This window comes from Callospermophilus lateralis, chromosome 7, assembly GCF_048772815.1.
Source record: "Callospermophilus lateralis isolate mCalLat2 chromosome 7, mCalLat2.hap1, whole genome shotgun sequence".
NCBI lineage: Eukaryota > Metazoa > Chordata > Mammalia > Rodentia > Sciuridae > Callospermophilus > Callospermophilus lateralis.
The window spans coordinates 68,490,833-68,515,196 of record NC_135311.1 but is presented as its reverse complement, the minus strand read 5'-3'; the positions used below and the strand labels follow the sequence as shown (position 1 = coordinate 68,515,196).

Sequence of the window (24,364 nt, the reverse complement as noted above, 5' to 3'; positions counted from 1 at the left end):
TCTTATGAGGTGTTCCCACAGGAATTTGCCAAAGAATATAGGGAGCATCAACACTGAGGATACCACTAATGGGAAAGGCAGCTTCAAAGCCTCACAAGGGTGTGAGATACTCACATTTAGTTATCTACTTGGGGCATCGCTAACCTCATATAAAACTGGGGACACAACAGTTCTGCTTCACAGTAAATAGATGAGAGAATGCATACAGAGGGCTTTGTACAGTGCTTGGGAGAGGAGAACTCCTGCTTATTGAGTGATGATAAACTACAGGACTTGGTGAAACAAGCACTGCAAGTTCAAGGCCATAAGAACCAGAGATGACCGAGGCAAGGACAACAGCAAAGACAAAATGCAAGATGAAATTGATGTAACAGGTATAATCAGGGCAAAGGATTTTCCAGAGCCATTAACAAATTAACAGAAAAGGCTAATCAATGTGGGACGGAAATGCATTGCTATAGATTTAATAATTTATATTCTTATTCTATTCCACTCACCATTCTAAATCCAAATATTAAAGCACTTGCTTATCACAATAACCTCACAAATATGTCTAACCCCCATTTCTATTCTATGCAACAGGAAAACAGGCACAGACGACATAGATAACTTGCTTACACCATGTATTTGGTAACAGTGGAGCTTGGATGCACATCCAGCAGTCTGATTCCACAGTTCCTGCCCTGAACCACCCTAGTACTCTTCATCTCCCCTCACTGTTTCATGCTCTCATTCTTATAGAGAAAGGACAGAAACACAACCCTAGGCTGAAACAACTGATTCAATACCTGGAGCTGACGTGCCACATTCCTGTGTTGCTGTGCCAAAATGTTTGCTATTTCTATTTCCATTTGACTTATTTGCTGCTGATGGAGTCTCTCCTTCTCCTCCATCATTTGTTGCATCTGCCTACGAATCACCTCCACACTTTCTGCTTCAGCCCTGCTTTCACACGTGCCTCTGAGGAGAACAAGGAAAAGGATAAACCTTCTAGGACAGCTCTGTCCCTCCTTTGGGCCTCCGGTTCTCAGTTCTCAATCCTTATTGTTCCAACCCACACAGAAAATTCCTGCCATTGTTTTTCCTTCCAGATAACCATACTGCAACTAATCCTGCCATACTCAGATACCACCTGTGGGGACAAGAAGCCTCTTTGTCTTGCTCTAGGTGAATGATCTCAGCTAGGCCAGGACACATGAATTTCAAATTTCTGAACATTTCTTGTCTTTCTTGCATTACTTCTGTTCTCTTCTCACCTTCCATCTCCTTTTCCTTGGCTGTGAGAGCATGGTCTGTCTGTAGAACAGCGTTACGCACAGACTCTTTGGACTTTAAATACTTTTGTAGAGCTTCCTCAGCCTAGGAACCCCAAAAACACACAGTAAGATCTAGAAATTGTGTTTAGCGATGTGATACAATTATATTTCTTGTTCTATCAATCATCTTTTCCTCTTAGAAGGCGCTCTGCCTGCACCTGATGGAGAGGTGCATCAAGCCTCTCCATAGGTGGGGTTCAGAACCTGGCTGGGGGGCTGGGGATGTGGCTCAAGCGGTAGCGCGCTTGCCTGGCATGCGTGTGGCCCGGGTTCGATCCTCAGCACCACATACAAACAAAGATGTTGTGTCCGCCAATAACTAAAAAAAAAATAAATATTAAACTTCTCTCTCTCTCTCTCTCTCTCTCTCTCTCTCTCTCTCTCTCTCTCTCTAAAAAAAAAAAAAAGAAAAGAAAAGAAAAGAAAAAAAAGAACCTGGCTGGGCCAATCAGAGCACTCAAGGCCACTTGATGAAAAGAACTCATTCACAGAAGGAAAAATACTGCAACTTGAGTGTTTTAAATACTGGTAAGGAGGCTGGGAAACACATATTCTGTTCCCAGAGGATTGAGGCACTAAGAGGAATTGTATCAGTTGTATCTTCCTGGTAGTCATGTGGGGCAAGTCTAGTTGAAAATGAAGCCAATAATCAGGAAAATGAAGCGGAATAATGAAGCAGAGGTTGGAAAGGAAAAAGAAAGGAGGACCACTGAGGACACTGTTTGAACTCTGGAAAGTATTCATATTAAAAACTTCTGATTTTAGATATATAAATCAATTATAGTTTTTCTTAAATAAGTAATAATAATTGGAATTCTGTTCTGTAGAGCCAAAAATGGTCCCTTTGTTGCAGTCAGTACTCATGTTTGCAATAGACTTCTGGTGATTATGGTGATGGTTCAGGTTAATTCCGCAGCTATCATTAGCACACCCACATCCTGTGCTAAAATACCAACACCAGGTACATAATTCCCAGGCATGCTCATTCAGTTACAGAGTAACTCTGAGGCAGAGACATAAACTGCACCTCTGTTCCTGTGTGCATGTCCTGTCCTCAATGGCTTTTTTAAACAGGCACCTCAGCATTTCACATAATTAATAGATAGAATCCTGGGAAATACCTGTATTCCTTTCCTGGGCTATTGATGATACTTTGTCATTAGCTCCTTTGTCTTCTGAAGGTAGAGATTATGGCCTCCTGGCTTAGAATAAAGCCCCTGTTTCACTGCTTCTTCCAGAGGACCAAAAATATCCTGAAGTAAAGCTGAGCAACAATCCGAAGAGGCTTTCTCACTGCTTACAAATGTCATTCTGCTTCGCATCTAGTAGGGTCTTCAAAGGGAAAGAACCCATGGAGATATTAGCAACACCTCAGTCTTTCTGAAATTTATTTTTAAAGAGATTATTTATTTAAGAAACTTCAATGAATATAAGCAAGACTATACCCTTCCCAGCAAACCTGAAATAGTTACAAGAATGATAGTCTATAAAATATGGCATTTACTTTTGGGTGTGAAATTTCCTGAAACCCCTCTCTTGCATTTCTGCTTTAGATGTGATCTTATGTCCACAGACCTCTAAACTCAAATCCTCATTTTAAATGCAGCCTACTTTTTTTAGCATTTCTGGTTTCAGTATTTTTCTACCTTTAAGAAGTAGAAGTGAATAATTAGCTGGAATGATGTCAAATTGCTCTATTAATCGTAGATAGCTCATACTTTAGCAGATCCAAATGATAATTCTCTCTGCTTAATAAAAAGATAAAACATGACTTTGTAAATACAATTATTTTTTTCTTTTCACATTTTTATTGCTGCATTGTAGTTGTATATAATGATGGGATTTGTTTTTATGTATTTAAACATGCAAAGAATATAACATATTTTGGCCAATATTATCCCCTATAAATACAATGTTTTAAAGGAATAAAATCAATTCAAATTTAGCTCTTGGGTGTAACAAGGTAAAGTTGAGCTGTGTGCATAGAGGAAAACTTCAGACTCTAAAGGGCCCAGGTATTTACATTTTGTTTACAAATGAAAAGTGACAATATGTACACATAGGCAAATATCATTGTTTTCTAGTCTAATAGGAATTTTTTTCTTAAAAAAGTCTTATTGTGTTATTCACAATAATATTTTTCCTTCTGTTCACCATAAAGCACATGAATTAGAATAAAACACACACAATTACCTGTAATTCCTTCTGGAAACTTTGGTCCTCATCCTTGAAACAGTTCTTTTTGAAGATTTCTATGGCCTCTCTCTCACTGGCTCTGTGCAGGTCCAGCAGCTCCTGGAGGGTCTCTGTGGGCAGCTGCACTTTCTGGCCCATCAGCTGGTCATAGTGGGCAAGTGCCCTTTTTATTGCAGCTGCATTCTCTCTCTGGGCCAGGGTCAGGAATGGGTTCTCCATGCAGGGCAGATCTCCACTGTTGATAGCGTTGACATAGGTCAGCACCAGGTTCTCTAAACCTGCCCAGAGGAAGAGATACTGGTGTTATTTGCTTTAAAAGTAAATGAAACAATTGACTAATTGATTAATTAATGTCAATTAATTCTGATAACATTCATTCAACAACTTTCTGACCAGTAGATAACTTTCTTTAGGAAATCGTGAGATTAAGAAGACAGGTTTTTCCTTCTTTGGGAAAAGAAATAGGGGCTAAAGAAGAAAAAAGGGAAAATGTCTAGATATATGATATATGATCGTATGATTTTAAAAAAAATATTTTTATTAGTTGTTGATAATTTTTTTTTTTTTTTACTTATTTGTATGTGGTGCTGAGAATCGAACCTAGGGCGACACACATGCTAGGCAAGCTCTCTACCGCTGAGCCACAACCGCAGCCCCAAGATATATGATTGTATGATTTTAATCCTTCTCCATAGAGAAATAAGCAGATGATCTTATAAAATCATGCACATTCATGTGATTGGATTTTTTTTGCCTCTTTAATCCTCCTTTTATTTCCCTCTGCCTTGGGTTTCCATTTTCTTCAAAATTTCCTCTTCTCTCATTTTTTAAAAAGTATTTAAGTTATCATACCATTCTCTGAAAAGAAGCAAATTATACAATTTAGATCAATTGTCCCTTATTCTGTGTTGGAACTTCCTGGTTTTCCTTCTTTGTCATTTGTTCTACTTCCCTCAATAATACAACAATCATTTACAAAGTTATGAAACCTGAAGTTGTTAGGTAAAGGTAGAGCAAGAAGTCTGATTGGATATCTTTAGAGGGTCTAGTTCAATACTGGACCTTAGTTCAATACTTGTAGCAACCAAGTTCCATTTTCACAGGGAACAGGTATGTGTCACTATATCTACCAAAATTGTGACACACCACATGCATTGAATTTATTTGTTGAACAAATGCTGTCAATCTACGGGGAGTAATCTAAATGAACAGGGGAAGACTGAAAGATAAAATATCTAACTTCATCATGTTCCTATTTCATGTAACCTTATAGGCATTACTAAAACAAATATTAGAAATACTTTTTGGATTCATTATAGCTTTTGTAAACATGGTGCATATGATTTGCACAGTGGTAATTGTTTATGCAATGTTGACCCAAGGACCTTGTTACATGTTACACATTATGTTGAATAGAAGGGAAATCCTTAAAGAGATACTCACAAGGTCCATTGACCTTGATGCCTCCTGGAAATGTCTTGATCTTGGACTTGTTGAAGATGTCATGTCAAATGGCATTTCCAAATGAACTATCATTGAAAATAAGATTCTGATATACAAGTGTTAAGCAGGGAAAACACAAGTGATCAAACACATGAACTTCCATAGTTTTCTCATTGATAATTTTACCCTAAAGCATAAATTTCTAACTCCAGAGTCCCACTTATAGTCACTGATAGAAAAATGCAAAATTAATAGTCAATGGGGTAACCAGAATAGTTAAAATCAAGGTTTTCCTGGTACTAAAACAAAATCAGCCTATGTGAACAATACATATATCTATTTTATTAAATAATTATTATCCACAAGGGAGTTCACATTACTGATCTTTTCTAATTTTAATGCTGTGGGATGAACTCATTATTAATATCTCCATTTTGTAAGGAAACTGAAGCTGAAATTTTTGATTACTATCTTTGCATCTTGGTAGGTAAATCAAATGTAAAAATCAAAATCAAAACATAAAAAGCAAACAGTGGACGTTCAAGAGAAAGTTTGGTTAGTTGCAAAAACCAGCTCATGAGAGTCAACTATGTACATCTCTTCTCAAGTCTGAGTTTAGTGACTTTGCTTGAGTAGCTTGTAATTAGTTATGATAGGTATCTTTATGGAATGGTCAAGTTGTACAAATCTAATTCATTTTCTTCTGTGAACTTGTTCCTAAATACTTATTAGAATATAACTAGAAAAGACCTATGCAGTAAAAAAGATCCATGTGTCTACTTCTCCTATGATGAGTTGGATAAGACCAAAAAGAATATTAAAAATTTAGGGAGACTCACTCTTCTTGTCAAGGTCAGAAAGCGAAAAGTGCCAGAGCCCTGATTTGAACAGAAGTTCATCTCATCCTGTGCCCACTACTAACCATATAAGCTTGTAAAGTGAGTTTATTTGCACCATTTTTATATACCTGGGAACTACTAAGCAAAAACATCAATGTAGTTCTAATACTCATTCTGCATTATAAATATATTTTCTCACTTCAGACTTCCAAACACTATTGAAAATAGAAACAAAAAAATGAGGGGCAATATAGTCCAGTCAAGTAAAAGTACAAATTTATAAAAACAAAATGAAAAACTCCTTGTACAAAGCATGTTCAGTGATAAGGAGTTTAATCATAAAAGAATCTTCTGTCCTTACCTTCTCTACATCACACAGGCCTTCGGTGTCCAGCAGAACTAAGGTGTGGCCTGGCTTCTCAGGATGAGGCAGACACCACATCCAGATTCCCTTGGTGTGAGACTGCACCGTGGAGCCCACAGAGAAGCCTGCAGAGGGGAGTGCAGGGGTTGTCACAGAGAAGGGGATTTGTGTATTTTTGTATTTTCTTGATGATTGAGTTAGGGTTTAAGGAAAGCATAATAAGGAAACAGCAGAAAATACGATCTTCATTACAATAGAGAAATGGGGAAATAAAGTCAAATTCTGTAAGTGGAAAATTTTTATGGTTTTTATAATAATATGCAAGTGAATTTTTTAAAGTTTATAATTATGCATATGGACCATCTTATTATCCAAAGTACACGTATGAAGACAGGAATTGGTGTGAATGTACATTGTCTACAACCAGAGCTATGAAAAATTGTGCTCTGTATGTGTAATAAGAATTGTAATGCATTCCGCTGTCATATATAAATAAATATGGAAATTATTTCATTGATCTCATTCTGTATGATGGGAATATATTGTGTTTCTCCCTGAAAGACATTAAGATCGACATTTTTAAAAAGTTGTATGTCAGGGACAGAAACCTGCCTTTTATCTCTCCAATTAAAAGACCCATATGTGGCCCAAACACTGGTTTTCACTGTCCCTCCTTGGCACTATCTTTTCCCCCTCCATCCCCATGCTGGACGCCCATAGTGTGGTGGACAGAAGGCTCAGCAGAGCTCTGTTGGTGGCACTCACCCTTTTTCTTCCCAGCCAGCTGGTTCATCAGGTAGGATTTGCCTGTGCTGCAGACGCCCATGATGGCCACCACCACCATGGGCTGCGTGATGGCCGACAGGATCTGCAGGGCTTCCTGCTTGACCACTAGCTGCCCCTCCATGTCCTCGATGAGGCACACAGGGCCGGGCATGTAGGTCTCTGAGGCCATGTCTGGGATATTACTTAGTCTTCAAGGGAAGAGGTGGGATGAGCAGCAATTTCTAGTCTTTAAGCAGAGAAAGCCATTTTGCTTACGGAACCTGAAAACATAACTGTTCCCCAGCATGGCCTCTTTCTGAAGACATTAAAAAACAAAATATAAAAAAATATAAAAAAAGATAATCAAGAGCACCATGGTAAAGTCAGTCAGTCCTAGGCCTGCTATCAGTTACCTTGCTTATTCTTAAATATTTGGTGGACATAGAAAAATTTATTTCCTGAATCTTACCTACTGGCTCTTTGTATCTAACTCCTTCCCCTGGATTTTGGTTTACTTATATTCCTTTTTTTAATGTCCCTAGCTTGATTATTTGCCAAATATAAATTTTTGTATTTCTCTTATTAAGTCCAGGTCCAAAGTGAATTGCATTAATTCTAAGCCATTATCTAGCATTAAAAATAAATTGCAGGTGCTTATTTCTTAAAGCTGTACTTTTGAAGTGCTTTTAACTTAGTTAATGAATCCCTTTATTGAAACAAATGTTCAAAGCATGATGATTTTATGACTGGCTATATGAGTGGAAGACAAAACTTCTTTTATTAATTTTAACCAATTTCTACTTCTGTTCTTTAGCTCCTGTAATCTGAGGAGTCTCTGGTAAAATATTTTTAAGCAAATTCTTGCTTTTCTGACTTGTCATGCTGTTAAAATTCTTCTTGAGTTTTCTGCCATTTTACAAAACTAAAAATTCACTATCTGTTTGACTTTATTTTCATGGACATCTTAAATGAATACTTCTGGACTCTTGTTGTAGCAGACTATATAAGCTGTGAATTTCTTTGTTGTTGTTGTTGACAACCATAAAGATCCATTCTCTCCCTTTCTCATAGCCAAAGCCCTGTCAATCCTCTAGATGAAAGACAAAACAGAAACTGCTGCTTGGAAACAATAGTAGGAAGTCACAAATTGCCTTCACACATGGCACAGCTCCAGGGCATGGAAGTCAGGGAATGCTTGTACTGCAGAAAGGGGCAATTTTATGATGAATTTAGAAGCTCAGATGCCAGGTGTCTTTCCATTTTAATGTACTGCTATTGCAATATTGGCACCTTAGATTAGTAGAATTCTGGCTGCCTGATTTACATGTAGCAGATGCGAGAATAATATTTAGATTAGAAAAATGTGGCAACTCCCAATTATAATCTACACTAATTAGCTATAAAAACAGAAGTTATATAACTAAATCTGTATACAGATATTCTGAGCTTACAAACTCTCATGCTTTCGAGTGAATTTACTAATGTGGGAGCTAACAGCTTTAAGGTTTTGGACTTTCTTGTGAATAGCATTAGCATGTGTATTAATAATAGTGCTTTATATATTGTTCCCAGGTGTTCTCTGCATAACATCTTTAGTGCTTTTAGAAGACCAAATCTCTAGCACATCTTTGAGTATTTATAGTGTTCAAGCCACACTCACAACTGCTGCTCTGCAATTTACATCTCAGTCTGCGTGTGCCTCTGGGATGCATTCTCTCCCACTCTAGTAGAGCCCAAGAATTTTATAAATGAAAACAATGTAAGAGTGGACCAAAACACATAGAAATCAGGGCTTAGGGTGTGGCTCAGTGGTAGAGCACTTGCCTAGCATGTGTGAGGCACTGGGTTTGATTCTCAGCACCACACATAAATAAGTAAAAAATAAAGGTCCATTGACAACTAAAAAATATTTTTAAAAAGCACATAGAAAACAAATGCACATTTGGATTTGTAGTGAGTTAAATTTAATTTTCAATCTCTCAGCCCTGTAACTGGCTATCACATTGGCATTTCACTCAATTCTTTAAGCCTAAAGTGGAAGTAATATTTCCTAAAGTGGAAGTAAATGACTCTGTATTTATATCAGTACAGCTATTATTTTTAAAAAAGAGGTTTGCAGGAGAGAGAGAAAAAATTCAAAGAAGAAAAATGCCAAGAAATAAAAGAACATGCTAAGAAATGTTGTTGATAGATTTTTCTGGAAGAAAACAATTCTTTTTTAAATCCATGTTAGTCTAGCTTGGGTTTTATGTTTTATTGTTGCTGTTTTTATTATGTTTGCTTTTGATTTATTTTGTGTAGTTTTGTTCAAAGTTTAGAGGGAAAGGAAAAGGCACTGATCAAAGAGATATGTGGAAATCAAACAAACATGAGACTCATTAGCATGTGCTATGGAAAGAAGTTGAGAGGAGGAAGGAGTTCCAAGGAGTGACAAAATTGCTAGACCAATATTGAGTTTGGAAATTAAATCTAATCCACCATAAGCCCAAATGTGCATTTGTTTTCTATGTGTTTTGATCCACTCTCGCATCTTGTACATTTATAAAAGTCACGGGCCTCTACCACAGTTGGAAAGAATGCATCCCAGAGGACAGCAATATGGAGCTGTTGAATTAAGTGATCCTAACAGCAGAGACACTGGAGTAGAAAAAATAGGAACCAACACAAAAGGGACTAAGGAGATTGCAGGAATGGATGGCATTGGGGTTTAGGGGGCAAGCCAATATGATAAAAATATATTGCTCTTTTCAAGAAACTGCTTCATTGTTCACTCTGGGTTTCAATTTTTTCTTTTTATTTTCTTTTTTCTTTTTTTGTCCTTAACAATGCCAGCAAATATTTATGTTGGTTGGCGTTTTCATTTATTGCTCCCTCATGAAAATAATGAAAACTTCTTAAAATATTCAGGCTACAGTTTAAACAGCAAAACCAGGTGTTAGTAAAGACAAATGTCACTTAGTGACAATTATATGATAGGACATAAGGTGGCAGAAGAAGAAAAACAGTACTAAGACATTTTGAACCCTCAGTTACTCCCCACTGCTATTGTGTCTGATTCAGCAGGAAACAAACTTAGCAGACACTTAATGAATTCTGCTGTCTATGTGGCTACACCACAATTTAGTCTTTACTAGATCCATTATGTAGCATGTCAGGCAGAATGCCACGCTATACTGGATAAAATGTTTTAAGATCTACCAGAACCTTGCAAATCTCTTCCCACCCTTGTCCATGTCCTTACCTTACCTGTAAAATCTGGAGCAAAGATCTTTTGGAGCCAGTAGAGAAGCTGCTTCCAGGAGCACTTGGTAAGATTAGTCCCAACAGCTGAACTTTAGTTTAGCTGTGATGAATTCTGATGAGCTCTTCCCCCAATCCTGGGGATTTCCATTCTTTCCCAGCTCCCACCTCCCTGAAGATAACTTGAATATAAAATGTAAGCATGCCAAAAGTCAGAAGGGGTTTACCAAACTTCTCTACAGATAACTGAAACCACAGAACACATTTAGTGACTAAGTAGTAGCAAAAGGGATATTCTGAGCATCCTCTGGTGGAAGGTTTGGATAGATAGTGTAACTGAAGGAGAAATTTGAGCTCTTTTGTGAGTTTTCCAAGGGTGTGTTATTTGAAGTAGCTTGAGATAAGATGATATTTATCTCCAACTGGGAAGAACATACTTTGGTAGGTCTGGTAAACTGAAATGTGAAGTGCACCCATGTAGTAGTTAGTTTATTGCTTTTATGGTAGGTTCAATTGAAACTGAGACTTCAATTGATAGGAAAAGACAAAGGTCCTGGCATTAGTACACAATGAATGCAGAGAAGGAAGTTATTTTCTAAACATTTGCTATACTCCATGCACAGGGCTCACTAGTTTAGATGGAGTACCCTATGTCAACTCTCCCAGTAAAAATTCCCTCCATTTTAAAACAGCTAGAGCCCTCAGAAGTTCAGTAACCCGTTCAAAACCACAGAGCTACTGATAAACAGACCTTAAGGTTCAAACCAGAGCACTTCCTGGAGTCCTTCTGGTTTGTGCTGTGTCATAATTGCCATCAGCATCATTACTTCTTTTTCATAATTAGATCTCTTTTTATTCTGACAACAGTCATATAGGACCATTGGTTTTATCTGTAATTTAGAATAAACACAGGGGTTCTTGGGCTGTGTTGCCTGAGGTTTCCTTCCAGAGTCAAGGATTTGAGACTGAGGGATTTGCTTGGAAGGTAATGCTACAAAGCAGAGTAGGAGATAAGGAATAAAAACTGGAAGGGAATAAAGCCAAGGAATGGGGCAAGAGCCAGTGGTTCCTTTTGTGTGAACCACGAGGTTAGTCCCATTAGCTAACTCCAGGAAACCAGGTAAAATCTGCCTGGGAATCTGGCCCTTAGGATGGGAGCTTTTTCCTCCTGCTTCCTTCAATATCTGCAGCATGATCCTGGCAGCTTGACTCCCTGGCATTGCTGGGATCTGAAATATTTGTTGTAAGACACCAGTGGAATGTGCTGAAAGGGTAAGTGGTAAGGGAAGCTGGGTGGGGCACCCACAGCATCTGTGAAAACCATTTCCTATTTTCCAAGATCCCCTCATATCTCACAGAAAATCCACTCCTTTCTTCAAGACTTCTTCAAATGGATGGCTTCTCATAATTTTTTTTTTAGGTACCCACAACAGGAAAGTCTAACCTATAGCCCTCATTATTGCCATGGATTTTATGATCAAAATTGATATTCAAGATCTTCCCCTCTTCTACCCATTCTAGATTATTCATACTTAGCCATCAGTTCTTCCTTTGTACTTACAAGGGATCCTAAAAAATCTGTTTCTGTTTCAGTTAGTCTGTGCTTGTTTCCAATACATTTAAACCAACCACAGAAATAACAACAGACTCCCAATAAATCCTTGAGAACCAAGCATACTCTTCCTTCCTCCTATCATGTACTATCTGCTCACATAAATCATGGTTGGTTAAGTCTGCCAATAAAAAAAAATCTCACTCATTGTTTGCAGTATGATTCAATAGTAAGTTTACAAGCGATCTATTGGATGACAGCTGTAGATTTAGATGTATTGGAACATTACTAAGACCTTTCGGAGAAATGCTGCCTAACTTTACCCTAAGAACCATTCTTATACTCCAGCAGAAACATAGGATGTTGTCAGTGGATCAGAAATTCATGATCGAGTCCATGGAGAATATGTCTATTTATCCCTTGGTACTGAATTCTCCAGTTACTGTAGAACTGCCTATGTTCACTTTAGTTTTGTCCATTTTGACTTCAACACCTGAGAACACCCATTATTAGTGATACAAATGTTTATAATTTTATATCTTTTTTCTGTATTAGAATATTTATTGGTATGTATTATTCTTGTATCTCTTCTACTTCTTTTGATTCAAAGTGAATTTTGTTGATATTAGGGTGACTATACTAATCCTAATAGTAGGACCAGTATTCACATGTAATATTTACCATAGGGATTATGTTTAATATCTTTTTTTTTCTTGGTACCAAGGATGGAACTCAGGGGCATACAACCACCATGCCACATCCCTAACCCTATTTTGTATTTTATTTAGAGACAAGGTTTCACCTGAGTTACTTAGCTCTTCAATTTTGTCAAGGCTGGCTTTGAACTCATGATCCTCCTGCCTCAGCCTCCTGAACCGCTGGGATTATAGGCATGTGCTGCCACCCTCAGCTTATATTTAATATCTTAAATCCATAAAACTCTAATAGAAACTTATACCAGCTTCATTTTAATAATATACAAAAGATTTTATCTTCAAGAGGTTCTTCCTCACCCCTTTTAGTTATTGATATCACAAAATTATACCTTCATAACTTATGTGCCTAAAAACATGAACTAATCATTTTTTGAAACAACACTGTCTCTTAAATAATGTGGACAATAAAATACAGAGTTAAAAGCCACAGTTACAATGATGATAGCTTTAAAGTAATAACAACTAAAGCCAGCAGCTGAACTCTGCAGATCAGGCTATCAGTCTATTTTCTCCCTTGCCTCCCCATCCCTCAGATTCAATGAATCAGAAACTAAGGGTTTTCTGCTCAGAAACTAGGGATTAAGTGTAAGTGAGCATTTCCTGCCTGGCTCCTGTGCAGGTCAGTGTGGTCAAGATAAAGCTGCCAGTCTGCTCCATTTCCTCTTTCCACTTTTCTGTTGCTACTTCAGGGAAGAAATTTAAAACAAACTGAGGGCATATTGTTTCATTCTCACAAAGAAAATGGAGCAAAAAACTGAACTCAAAAGTAATTTATGTAGCGGTTTTTTGTTCAATTGTTTGGATCATTTATTTAGAAACAGTTCAGGATAAATAAACTTTGACCATTTAGTAGTGATACTTGAGAGTTGATCAGAAAGATGAAAGTTAATTATTCCATATACAACCAGCTTTATCAAATGTATGTAGTATTGAATGTTGTTAATACAAGGAACAATCACTTTCTTTCAACATTTGCTCATTTTATTGTAGCCACCACCCACTTTCTTCTATTCTTTTTAAATTAATCAGCCTATTATTTTTAATCAACAGGTAATAAATATTTTTTAAGATGGAAATTGCACCTTAAGAAACATCTTTTTTATTTTTTCAATTCCTGTCAGGGCACAATCACAAAATTGGTGTCTGAGGACAGAAGGAGAAAGGTGGAAGAGGCAACCCCACAGCAGTGCCTCTGCCTCCATGAGGCAGGAACACCCATAGATAGACAGCATAAGGGCCTCAGAGAAGGAGAAGAGGGAGGAGAATATCATGATTTGTCAGAAGGAAACGTCAGACCTGTAGAACATCCTGTCACTGCCTCTGACAGCTTTAACCACAATTGCTCTTTCTTAGCTACCCTACTCCTACCGTTAACAATAGCTGACCACCAAATCTACCCTTATGTAAAGTGCTTCCTCTCCCCAACAGATGTGTCAACCACATGGTTGGATGGGTCCTCTTAATTATGTAAATAAGGCATTAAACTTATGCACTTATTAAGCTTTGGCAAGAATTTGGCCTCACAGACACCTCTGGACCAAACAGAGATGCTGGCAATTGGGAGCACAGCACCCAGCAGGTGGAACACCTCAGAGCCACCTGTGTGCCCCCTAATGTCTCTGTCCACCCACTGGTTAGGATGAGAAGTGGAGACTCACCATTCCCAGTGACCTTGACTCCTTCCCTGAGGGTCTTGGTCCTTGGGTTGGTGAAGATCTAAGAACAGAAATATTTTTTTATTGTTCCTAGAATTAAGGAATTTTAGTTACTTTTCCAACATGTCCTCAGTATGGGATAGGAACTCCTTTTCATATTTTGTCTGGTCAAAGATAAAACATCCAATTTGAAAATATATGCCTGGGGCTGGGGATGTGGCTCAAGTGGTAGTGCGCTCGCCTGGCATGCGTGCAGCCCAGGTTCAATCCTCAGCACCACATACAAACAAAGATGTTGTGTCCGCCGATACTAAAAAAAAAAAATAAATATTAAAATTCTCTCTCTCTCTCTCTCTCTCTCTCTCTCTCTCTCTCTCTCTCTCTTAAAAAAAAAGAAAAAAAATATATGCCTGGTATTCTCCATAGATATGTTGGAATTTTTAGCTTTGGGACTTTCACCTGAGAAAGAGAGAAAATGGAGTTGCAGTGAGCACAGTCTTGGGATAAGGCAGCTATAGAATTTTGACTGGTGATTCTTGTTCTTTGGAGTTATTTGTTCTTACAGATCTATTTTTACAAATTCATTCAATGCCTCAGTGCAAATCAAACTCATAGCAATGATGTATCTCTGGAAATAAAATAGTAGGAAGCATTTTCCAAGGCAAAGAAATTTATAGCTGATATCCATAGAAACAAGAATCGCTCATGAATTATTAAGTGATGTTATGGTTTAGAATGAGGTGTCCCACAAAAGCTCACGTGTGAGACAACATGAGAATGTTCAGAGGTGACATGATTAGATTATGAGAGGTATAACCTAATCAATGGATTAATCCAAACCAATGGTATGATAACTAAGTGGTAACTGTAGGCATGTAGGGTATGGATGGAGGTTGTAGGTCACTGGGGTATGTACTTGGGGTTTGAATTTTGTTCGTTCTCTCTCTCTCTCTCTCTCTCTCTCTCTCTCTCTCTCTCTCTCTCTTTCCTTCCTCTTTGCCATATCCTGTTTTCCTTCACCGAGTCCTTCCACCATGATGTTCTGCCTCATCTCAGGCTCAGAGCTACTTTCCCCCCCCTCTACATTGAAGGTCTTTTGGTCACAGTTACACACTGCTAGAACAGATGTTTACTAAATGACTTAATTAGTTAATGGTCATATATCAATCTCTGGTTTATGCCTGCTGATATAGCACTGCATGAAGAGGAGCAACAAAAAAGGATAATAAGAACAACAATTAACAAGGATCGGATGATACTTTATTCATTAAAGAAAACTTTTGATAAAATTGTGTATATTTTTTTGCTATGAATTCCAAAGACCAAAAACTATTTAAAGAATTTCCTTCTACTTAATAAACTCATGTTTTTTTTTCCAGGTATTCACCCACCTAAATTCAACATATTAAGATGATTTGTAAACTTAAATAGCATCCACATAAATAAATATGTTAGAATAAAGAGAAATATGTGCTGGGGAATGAAAAATGGACAATCCAGCAGATATCAGATACATTGAAAAACTATAAACTGAAAGTCACCCTAGATCTATTTAGAATGTGTGATTATTTTTGAAGAGGTTATAGCTATCCATTAGCTAAAAGGTTACACATTTCCTTGGTGCCTATGCTATTGTAGATACAGCTGAGCAAACCTAGTTCTCCATTGCAGTTTTATGTCTGACAATAATCTTGCTATAATATTGATTTCTTATTTTTAGTTTTAATTAGTTATACATGACAGTAGAATGTATTTATGCATTTCAATATAGCATACATAGATGAGATATAATTTCTCATTTTTCTGTGTGTACATGTTGTAGAATCATATTGGTCATGCAGTCACATATATACATACAGTAATAATGTCTGTGACATTTTACAATCTTTCCTATCCCCACATCTCCTACTCTCCCCTCCTTTCACTTTTCTATATCTAATCTAACACTAGTGCCCCCGACCTTATTGTGAATTAGCATCTACATATTAGACAAAACATTCAGCCTTTGTTTTTTTTGGAATTGGCTTATTTTACCTAGCATGATATTCTTCAACTCCATGCATTAACTGATAAATGCAATAATTTCATTCTTCTTTAAAGCTGAATAAAATTCCATTGGAAAAAAATATAATATATATATATCACATCACATTTTCTTTATCCATTCATCTATTGAAAGACACCTAGGTTGGTTCCATAGTTTAGCTATATATTAATTGAGCTGCTATAAACATTGATATGGCTACATTACTGTAGTATGCTGATTTTAAGGCCTTTGTGTATAAACCAAGGAGTGGTATAGTTGGGCCAAAGGGTGGTTCCATTCCAAGTTTTCTGAGAATCTCTATACTGCTTTCCATAGTGGTTGCACCAATTTGCAGTCCCACCAGCAATGTATGAGTGTGCTTTTTCCCCACATCCTCACCAACATTTAGTGTTGCCTGTATTCTTGATGATGGCTATTCTGACAGGAATGAGATGAAATTTTAGTGTAATTTTGATTTGCATTTCTCTAATTGCTAGACAAGTTGAACACTTTTTCATATGTTTGGGTTTTTTTATTGATTGTTCAAAACATTACAGAGCTCATGATATATCATCTTTCATACATTTGACTCGATTTATGAATTCCCATTTTTTCCCCAAATACAAATTGCAGAATCACATTGGTTACACACTCACATTTTTACATAATGGCATATTAGTGACTGTTGTGTTCTGCTACCATTCCTATCCCCTATTATCCCCCCTCCCCTCCCCTCCCCTCCCATCTTCCCTCTCTACCTCCTCTGCTGTTGTTTAATTCTCTCCCTTTTTCCCTCCTCCTTTCCCCTCACAACCTCTTATAATATTGTGTAACATTGAAGGTCTCCTACTTTTTCCATATGCTTTCCCTTCTCTCTCCCTTTCTCTCCCCCCTCTCGTCTTTGTTTAATGTTAGTCTTTTTCTCATGCTCATCCTTCCTGTTATGTTCTTAGTTGCTCTCTTTATATCAAAGAAGACATTTGGCATTTGTTTTTTAAGGATTGGCTAGCTTTGCTTAGCATAATCTGTTCATATGTTTGTTGATTGATTGTATTTCTTCTATTGTGAAGTGTCTTTTCAGTTCCTTAGCGATTTTGTTGATTGGGTTATTTGTGTGTGTGTGTGTGTGTGTGTGTGTGTGTGTGTGTGTGTTTTGGTGTTAAGTTTTTTGAGTTCTTTTTATATCCTAGAGATTAATGTTTTATTGGAAGTATATGTGTTAAAGATTTTCTCACAATCTGTAGACTGTATCCTCACATTATTGATTATTTCCTTTGATGAGAAGATTTTTAATTTGAAGCCATCCCATTAATTGGTTCTTGATTTTACTTCTTGTGCTTTAGGAATCTGTTAAGGAAGTCAGATCCTAGGCTGACATGGTGACGATTTGGGCCTACTTTTTCTTCTGTTAGGTGCAGGGTCTCTGTTCTAGTGGCTAAGTCTTTGATCCACTTTGAGTTGATTTTTGTTCAGAGGGAATGCTTTCAATATTTCTCCATTTAGAATGATGCTGGCATTGGGTTTAGCACAGATAGCTTTTACAATGTTGAGATATGTTCATACTATCCCTATTTTTTCAAGTTTTGAACATGAAGGTGTGCTGTATTTTGTCAAATGTTTTTTTTCTGCACCTATTGAGATGACCATATGATTCTTGTTTTTAACTCTACTAATTTGATGAATTATTTTTATTGATTTCCATATGTTGAACCAATCTTGCATTCCTGGGATAAAGCCCACTTATTGTAGTGCACTATCTTTTTAATATGTTTCTGTATGCAATTTCCCAGAATTTTATTGAGAATTTTTCATCTATGTTCATCAGGGATGTTGGTCTGAAGATTTTTTCCTTTATGTGTCTTTGTCTGGTTTGGGTATCAGGGTGATATTAGCCTCATAGAATGAGTTTAGAAGGGTTCCATCCTTTTCTATTTCATAGAATATTTAGAGGAGTATTGGTGTTAAATCTTCTTTGAATGTCTTGTAGAACTCTGCTGAGAATCCATCTGGTCCTGGGCTTTTCTTGGTTGGTAGGCTGTTAATGGTGTTTTCTATTTATTGCTTGAAATTGATCTGTTTAAATCATGTATGACCTCCTCATTCAGTTTGGGTAAGTCATGTCCCTAGAAATTTGTTGACATCTTCGATATTTTCTATTTTTTTGTAATATAAATTTTCAAGATACCTTCTAATTGTCTTCTGTATTTTAGACACGTCCATTTTGATATTTCCTTCTTCATCTTGTATGTTAGTAATTTGAGTTTTCTTTCTCCTTCTCTTTGTTAGCATGGCCATGGGTTTATCTATTTCATTTATTTTTTCAAAGAACCAACTTTTTGTTTTGTCAATTTTTTAAAATTGTTTCTTTTGTTTTGATTTCATTGATTTCAGCTCTGATTTTAATTATTTCCTGTGTTCTACTGCTTTTGGTGTTGATTTGTTCTTAAAGGATGTGATTGTTTAAGAGAAGTAAATAGGCTCCTGTTCTCCTTCATGAATATGACATAGTAAGCTATGGCAGTCCTAGAAACCCACAAAAGTCAGGCCATGTTTCTGGGACTGGAAATGCTGCCTGCTTCCCTCACTACAGGAGATCTTATTTCTGGTTTTTATTCCAAGCTGGAAAACCTCCCTGAGTACCTCCCTGTGACCCCTTCCTAGTGAGACTTTGCTTCCCAGAGGCCTCTCACTGGGATGCTGGCAGCTTGGTTACATGTTCTTACTTCCTCCCTCTGAGGAATATATGCTTGTGTGACAGAATGTAATCTGAGACTGAGGAGGCCAGAAGGAGACCCTGCAACTCTCTCCTCAGCTTTCCTGCTTCTTTGTGTTATTTCCAGTTCTCTAGGACACAGGTCTTCTCCATTTCTTTGTATTTCCAAGTTCCCAGCCCTAACTTCTAGTCCACAAGAGGAGTTTCCTGAAGACACGGATTTAATCTGGGTTGTTCAGACTTGGCACCAATAGGTGAGAAGGTGGCCCTAGCAAGGCAGGCTGTGGACACTATCTGAGAACAGGAACAAGGAGTTTTAGAAGTGGCCCAAATACCATGTGGAGGAGGAGTGGCTGTGCACTGGTCTTCCTAAAAAAGTTGTCGAGAAGGTCCTTGAGATAAATCCATTATACATTCAAAATTTCAACAAATATGTGTTGATTTTCAAGAATGTGAGAGATCTTTTCCCTGGAAACTTATTCGTGGTGTATATAAATATTAACCCAACAGGTGATGACTTATGACTAAATTTACACTGGGCAGAGAATCACTTTTCTCTGCTTTCATTGTTTTATCACCTCCCTTTTGACTTCTTCATGATATATAAATAGATATAATTTCATGCCAACATTTCCTTATTGAGGTTACACTTTCCTTTGCTGGTCATGTGTATTGAGAAGACGTGATGGAACACCAGAACTCTAGCCTACCCCCTCATTGCCCTCACCAGACTATCCCAGTGTGCACTATTCAGCGTATTCCCTTCACTGACAGCAGCAGGTTCCTGGGGACTGGTTCAGTGATAGAACTTCTGTTATCAGTGGTTTTTATTGGGGAAACTGAAAGGTGACTGACCATTACTTTAAGATCCTAAAGAAAGCACAGATGTGTTCTTAAGACATTAGAGGGAAGGAACAAATAAAGAGTATTTGCAATGTTGCAGTCTTGTGGCTCTGTGGACACTAAGCAGATTCCTCTGTCAGAATTTGATCCTCATATAAAATGTGTGGTTTTATTTCAGCATGATAGAAGGACTATGACAGGAATGAGGTTTGCATGAATACTTTGTTTACTATTTTAAACATCCTACTTTTATGCCATTCTTGGGTAGTTACTACGAGTGAGAAATTTTAAGAACTCAGGGCTCATGGGGTGTCCAGTTCATCAGAGAAATAGGCAGCAGTTTCACACTAGGGTACAGGTCCCTTTGCTTCAATGAGTTTTTTCAGCACTACTTCCTACAATTGTGTCCTTCATTTTGAGAGCACTAGAGACTGAGGAACAGGGTGAGGACCTCATCAGTTGGTGCCCTATTGGATATGTGATTAATGATTAAAACGAATGTGATTAATCAGCCAATACCTGGTATTTAGCAAAATTGTAGACTAACACACAATTCATTCTGGCTGGAAGTCTTAAGCATTACACAGCTGAAAAGAATTCCTGAAATACTGAGTTAACCTGAAGAAATTTTTCCCTTTTAATTCACCATCTTTATAAATCTGGGAGGAAATTTAAAGGCCATTCCAGTTTAATATCTTAGGGGAGTTGTATCTGAACATATACTGGTGAATAAACTTTTAAGGACAATTGAAAGGCCATAATGAAAACAAAATCAAGATGCAGGTCTTGGGCTTTCTAGTTCCCTGTTCTTGTGAGTAAATTATTCCTGTTGGGCCTACTTATACTATTTCTAGTAGTATTAAAAGCTTTCATCCTGTCCTGGGAGCCTTTTAATTTGTATTTATTTGTTTGAATAGGTGACAAATTCACCTAAAGTGTTAAAGTTGTGGAAGAATATACAATATAAAGTTGGTTGTTTTCTTATTTCTTACTTCAGCTATCTAAGTCCCAATCTATTGTGACCATGGATACTAGTTTCTTTTGTGTTTTTCCAGAGGTAGACAATAACATGTGTGCACATACACTATATTCTTAATTCAGTGATAATATGTATATACACTTTCAGCATCTTGTTTTTCACTTATTATATATCTTGGAGAAGATCTCATATCAATACCAATAAAGCTTTGCCTTTCATATCAGTGAAAATGCAGAGTATTCTTCTGAAAGTATGTCCCAAGGTTTACGTTATCAATACCTGATTGTGTCAGTCAGCTCTATGGCACTATGGCTACATCTAACAAGAACAACTTAGAGAGAGAGAGAAAGTTTATTTTGGTCAGAGTTTTAGAGGTCCGGTCTGTGGTCAGTCAACTCTATTACTCTAGGCCTGAGATGGAAATGATGGAAAGGAAATAGCAGAGGAAAGCTGCTCAGCTCATGGTAGCCAGGAAACAAAGAGAGAGAATGACAGAGGACACTCAAGGAGCCAGGGATAAGATATAATCCCTAAGGACACAACCTCAATGACCTATTTCCTCCAGGCATGCACAACCTACCTACGGTTAATAGGAGTTCATTTAAATTATTAACCCATCAAATGGATTAATTCTCTCATCATTGCCTAAAACTCCACCTTCAAACTGTACTGGTTTGGGTATCATGATTTCAAACATGAGCTTTTGGGAGACATTTAAAATCAAAACATCAGTGACTGAGGGACTTCAAAGTTTTGTTTTTCAGTCTTTTGTCATTACAGCATATCATTAACAATGCCCATTTCATCTTGGGTAAATAAGTATATAAGATATCTGTATTCTAATTTTTAATGTAGGCCACTGATTACACCAAACCCTTGTTAGCTCAGGGTCCTGGAAAAATTACCCTTTCTTACCCATAAATGAAGTGAAACACAAACTTCCTAATTTCATTTTGCACAAATTGTATTATCAGTAAAGTAAAAATTTTTATCATATCTCTGCTGATTTAGAAATGTAGTTGTTGGTCTCTTCTCACAAGAGCTCATCTTTAGTTATAATATCATCATGTCTAAAATCAAACTGCAAATGTTTTCTTCATCTTGGCATTTGTCTTTGCTTTACTCAAAACTTTTCTACTAACAATTTCATTATCTCCTTATTTGTTTCCCATTTCTTTATATTGTTTACTTAAATATTGAACAACAGTGTTGTGTAATTAAAATTTAAAATTTCATTTTATCATTTTCTTAGGAGAAGTGCCTTAGTAATAGATCACATATATTCCTCACTATATCCAAGAGTGTTTCAGCAGAAGTTCCTACCCTTATCACAGAGGAAACAAAATCAAGGATCTGTGAGACAATTGAGGATTTTTTGGTGTTGATGTCATCTAGTTCATCTCGTACTCGATCTATCTCTTTTCTTAGCTTCTCAGCTTCCTTTTGAAATCCTTCAGTCAGAAGTTTTTCTTGGACCTGTGAAAGAGAAGAAATCCACTTTTGAAAATCCCATTGCTAACAGACAGAGTTTTGTGTTGAACAACTTCAGCAGTTAATCATGTGTTCATTTCTCTACCACCTTAGAATGTTTTTGATGTCTCTAGACATTTGGACTTGGATAATGGGACAATCCATGGTTCATACATTTGTGAGATTTCCTCAGCACCACCGGGCTATGTTGGAGAGATGTTTTGTTCAAGCCCAGAGACTGTCCTGAGCCATATGATGTCAGAATAGATGCACCCAGTGCTTGCCTTCTCCTCTGTGGACTAGAAAAAAAGCAATAGTTGTGGAACTGCATGTGGAGGTGAGTGGCCCTGGGAGAGCGCTAGAGTTCAGCAGCAGAGAGATGGGGACCTGGTGAAAACACAGAATCTTGGGATAACAGCATAGCAAGAGAAACAGAATGCCCCAGTACCTACTGCCCATCACTGAGGTCAGGTATTGGGATCTTCTCTCAATGGGAATAAAGGGGAAAGAGTCCCAGCCAGCTCCACTGGTGCACAGGTCAATATGTTGCAGACATACAATTTAAATAAGTAAGAGACCTGAGGTCTACACTTTAGGTTTGTTCCATCTCCCAACAAACCCTCAGGGTGCTGAAGCCAAGAGTCAACTTGAGAAGGGTCCCATTGAGTTTTCCCTGCTCAGGAGGGGCATATTCCCATCTCTAGGACTGCATGGACTTTCCACTGCATTGCTTCAGTGGGTGACTGTTTTTTGAGAGGGCCTTGGCTCAGGGGACTGGCTCTGACACAAACTCACTAAGAGTCCCATTCTGTGGGAATGCAGGCTGTGAAGCTAAGGGGAGCAGAGGCTGTCACCCTGTACAATCCTCTGACCAGGGAACCTGTCCTCTGAAAAAAGGGACTGAGTAGTTGCAAGTGGTCTCTCATGGCTACCAGGCCTGAAGATGCCAGGATTACGACGGCAGATTATGTGGATCCCACTGTTCCCTTCCCATCACAAAACTGTATTGTTCTAGTGTCCAGTCTGCCCCTGACACCTTCATTCCCAATTACCTGCCTGAGATACTTTGCTCGGAAATATGCCCTACCTCAAGACACACAGCCTGAGACATGCCAAAGGGAATCTAGGCCTGGCAAAACCCATCTTACACAGCATCTAGCTCTGGCCTGCATCTAGCTAAAAGGATTTTCAGTTAGCTTCATGGGTCTCACTGCCTGTGGCTCCTTGGTGGCTACCACAAGTGAAAGAATGGTGGGGAGGAATGAAAAAAACCCACCCCTGGGAAGCACACTCTAAGATTAGCAGAGAAGCTGACTTAAAATAGGCTGCAATAACACACCTTTCTTACTTTTCCAAGCATCTCAAGTGGAAGGATTTGTTTTCTTCTTTTCAAAAAAAAAAAAAAAACACAAACTTTTCTTTTGTTTTTTTTTTTTCATTTGGTATTATTTATTTTTATCTTTTATTTAACTTTTCTTGTTAGTTTTATTTTTAACTTGTTAGTTTTATTTTTTATTAAAATTTAATTTTTTATTTAAGTAATATTTTCTCTTTTCTCCTTGTTGTTCTCCTTGTCTTTATTTTTGTGATTTTTATTATTTTACTTTATTTTTGGATTAAGCTCAGGGCCTTACACAAATTGCATGGCTGCCTGGTTGATGAGCTGCATTCTCAGGCCAGTTGAGAGGAATTGTATCCAGCTCCAGCTTTGACAGACTTGAAACCTGACAGACACTTCAAGTGGGTACGGGTAGGGAGGCTCTGAGTTCCCACTCCTGGGAAGACACTCCACAATAGTGAAGAGAAGAGTTACAGAACTTTTGCTGACATCATTCTTATGCATTATTTCTGCATTGGCTGCACCTGCAACTTGTCAGAACATGCATTGTTGATAAGACTAGATGTGAATGCCACTAGAGGAGAACTGTGATTCTGGCCCCCACTTCTCCCCATGAACCACCTAGACATGCACCAGTATTTAATCAGAGGACAAGAGCTTCCTGCCCTGTACCATGACTGGAGCATCTGTATCAGAATCATATTAAAAAAAAAAACAGAGCCAATATAAACCCCCATCACTTGATAGAAATAATCAATCCCACTGTAATAGAAAACATAGAAATGCATACACTATGTCCACACAACTCCTGGCTGAATTACCAGAATAGCTTCACTCTTGTGAGACCTATAGATATAAGATAATAAATTGGGAAAATCTAGAAGAAAAGAAGAACTTTCTGGTCACAT

The 24,364-nt window shown here is 37.6% G+C and overlaps 1 protein-coding gene and 1 pseudogene across 1 annotated transcript in view; both read right to left on the bottom strand.

The window, feature by feature from the left end:
- Positions 1–713: 713 nt before the first annotated feature.
- Positions 714–7,113, bottom strand: LOC143404381 (guanylate-binding protein 5-like; annotated as a pseudogene).
- Positions 7,114–21,590: 14,477 nt separating this feature from the next.
- LOC143405176 (guanylate-binding protein 7-like) overlaps positions 21,591–24,364 on the bottom strand; it is a 30,154-nt gene continuing 27,380 nt past the window's right edge. Inside the window, exon 11 of the mRNA XM_076863556.1 lies at positions 21,591–22,123. Coding sequence (XP_076719671.1) covers positions 21,896–22,123 — 228 coding nt within the window. The 3' untranslated portion in view covers positions 21,591–21,895. The remainder of the gene's footprint in view (positions 22,124–24,364) is intronic.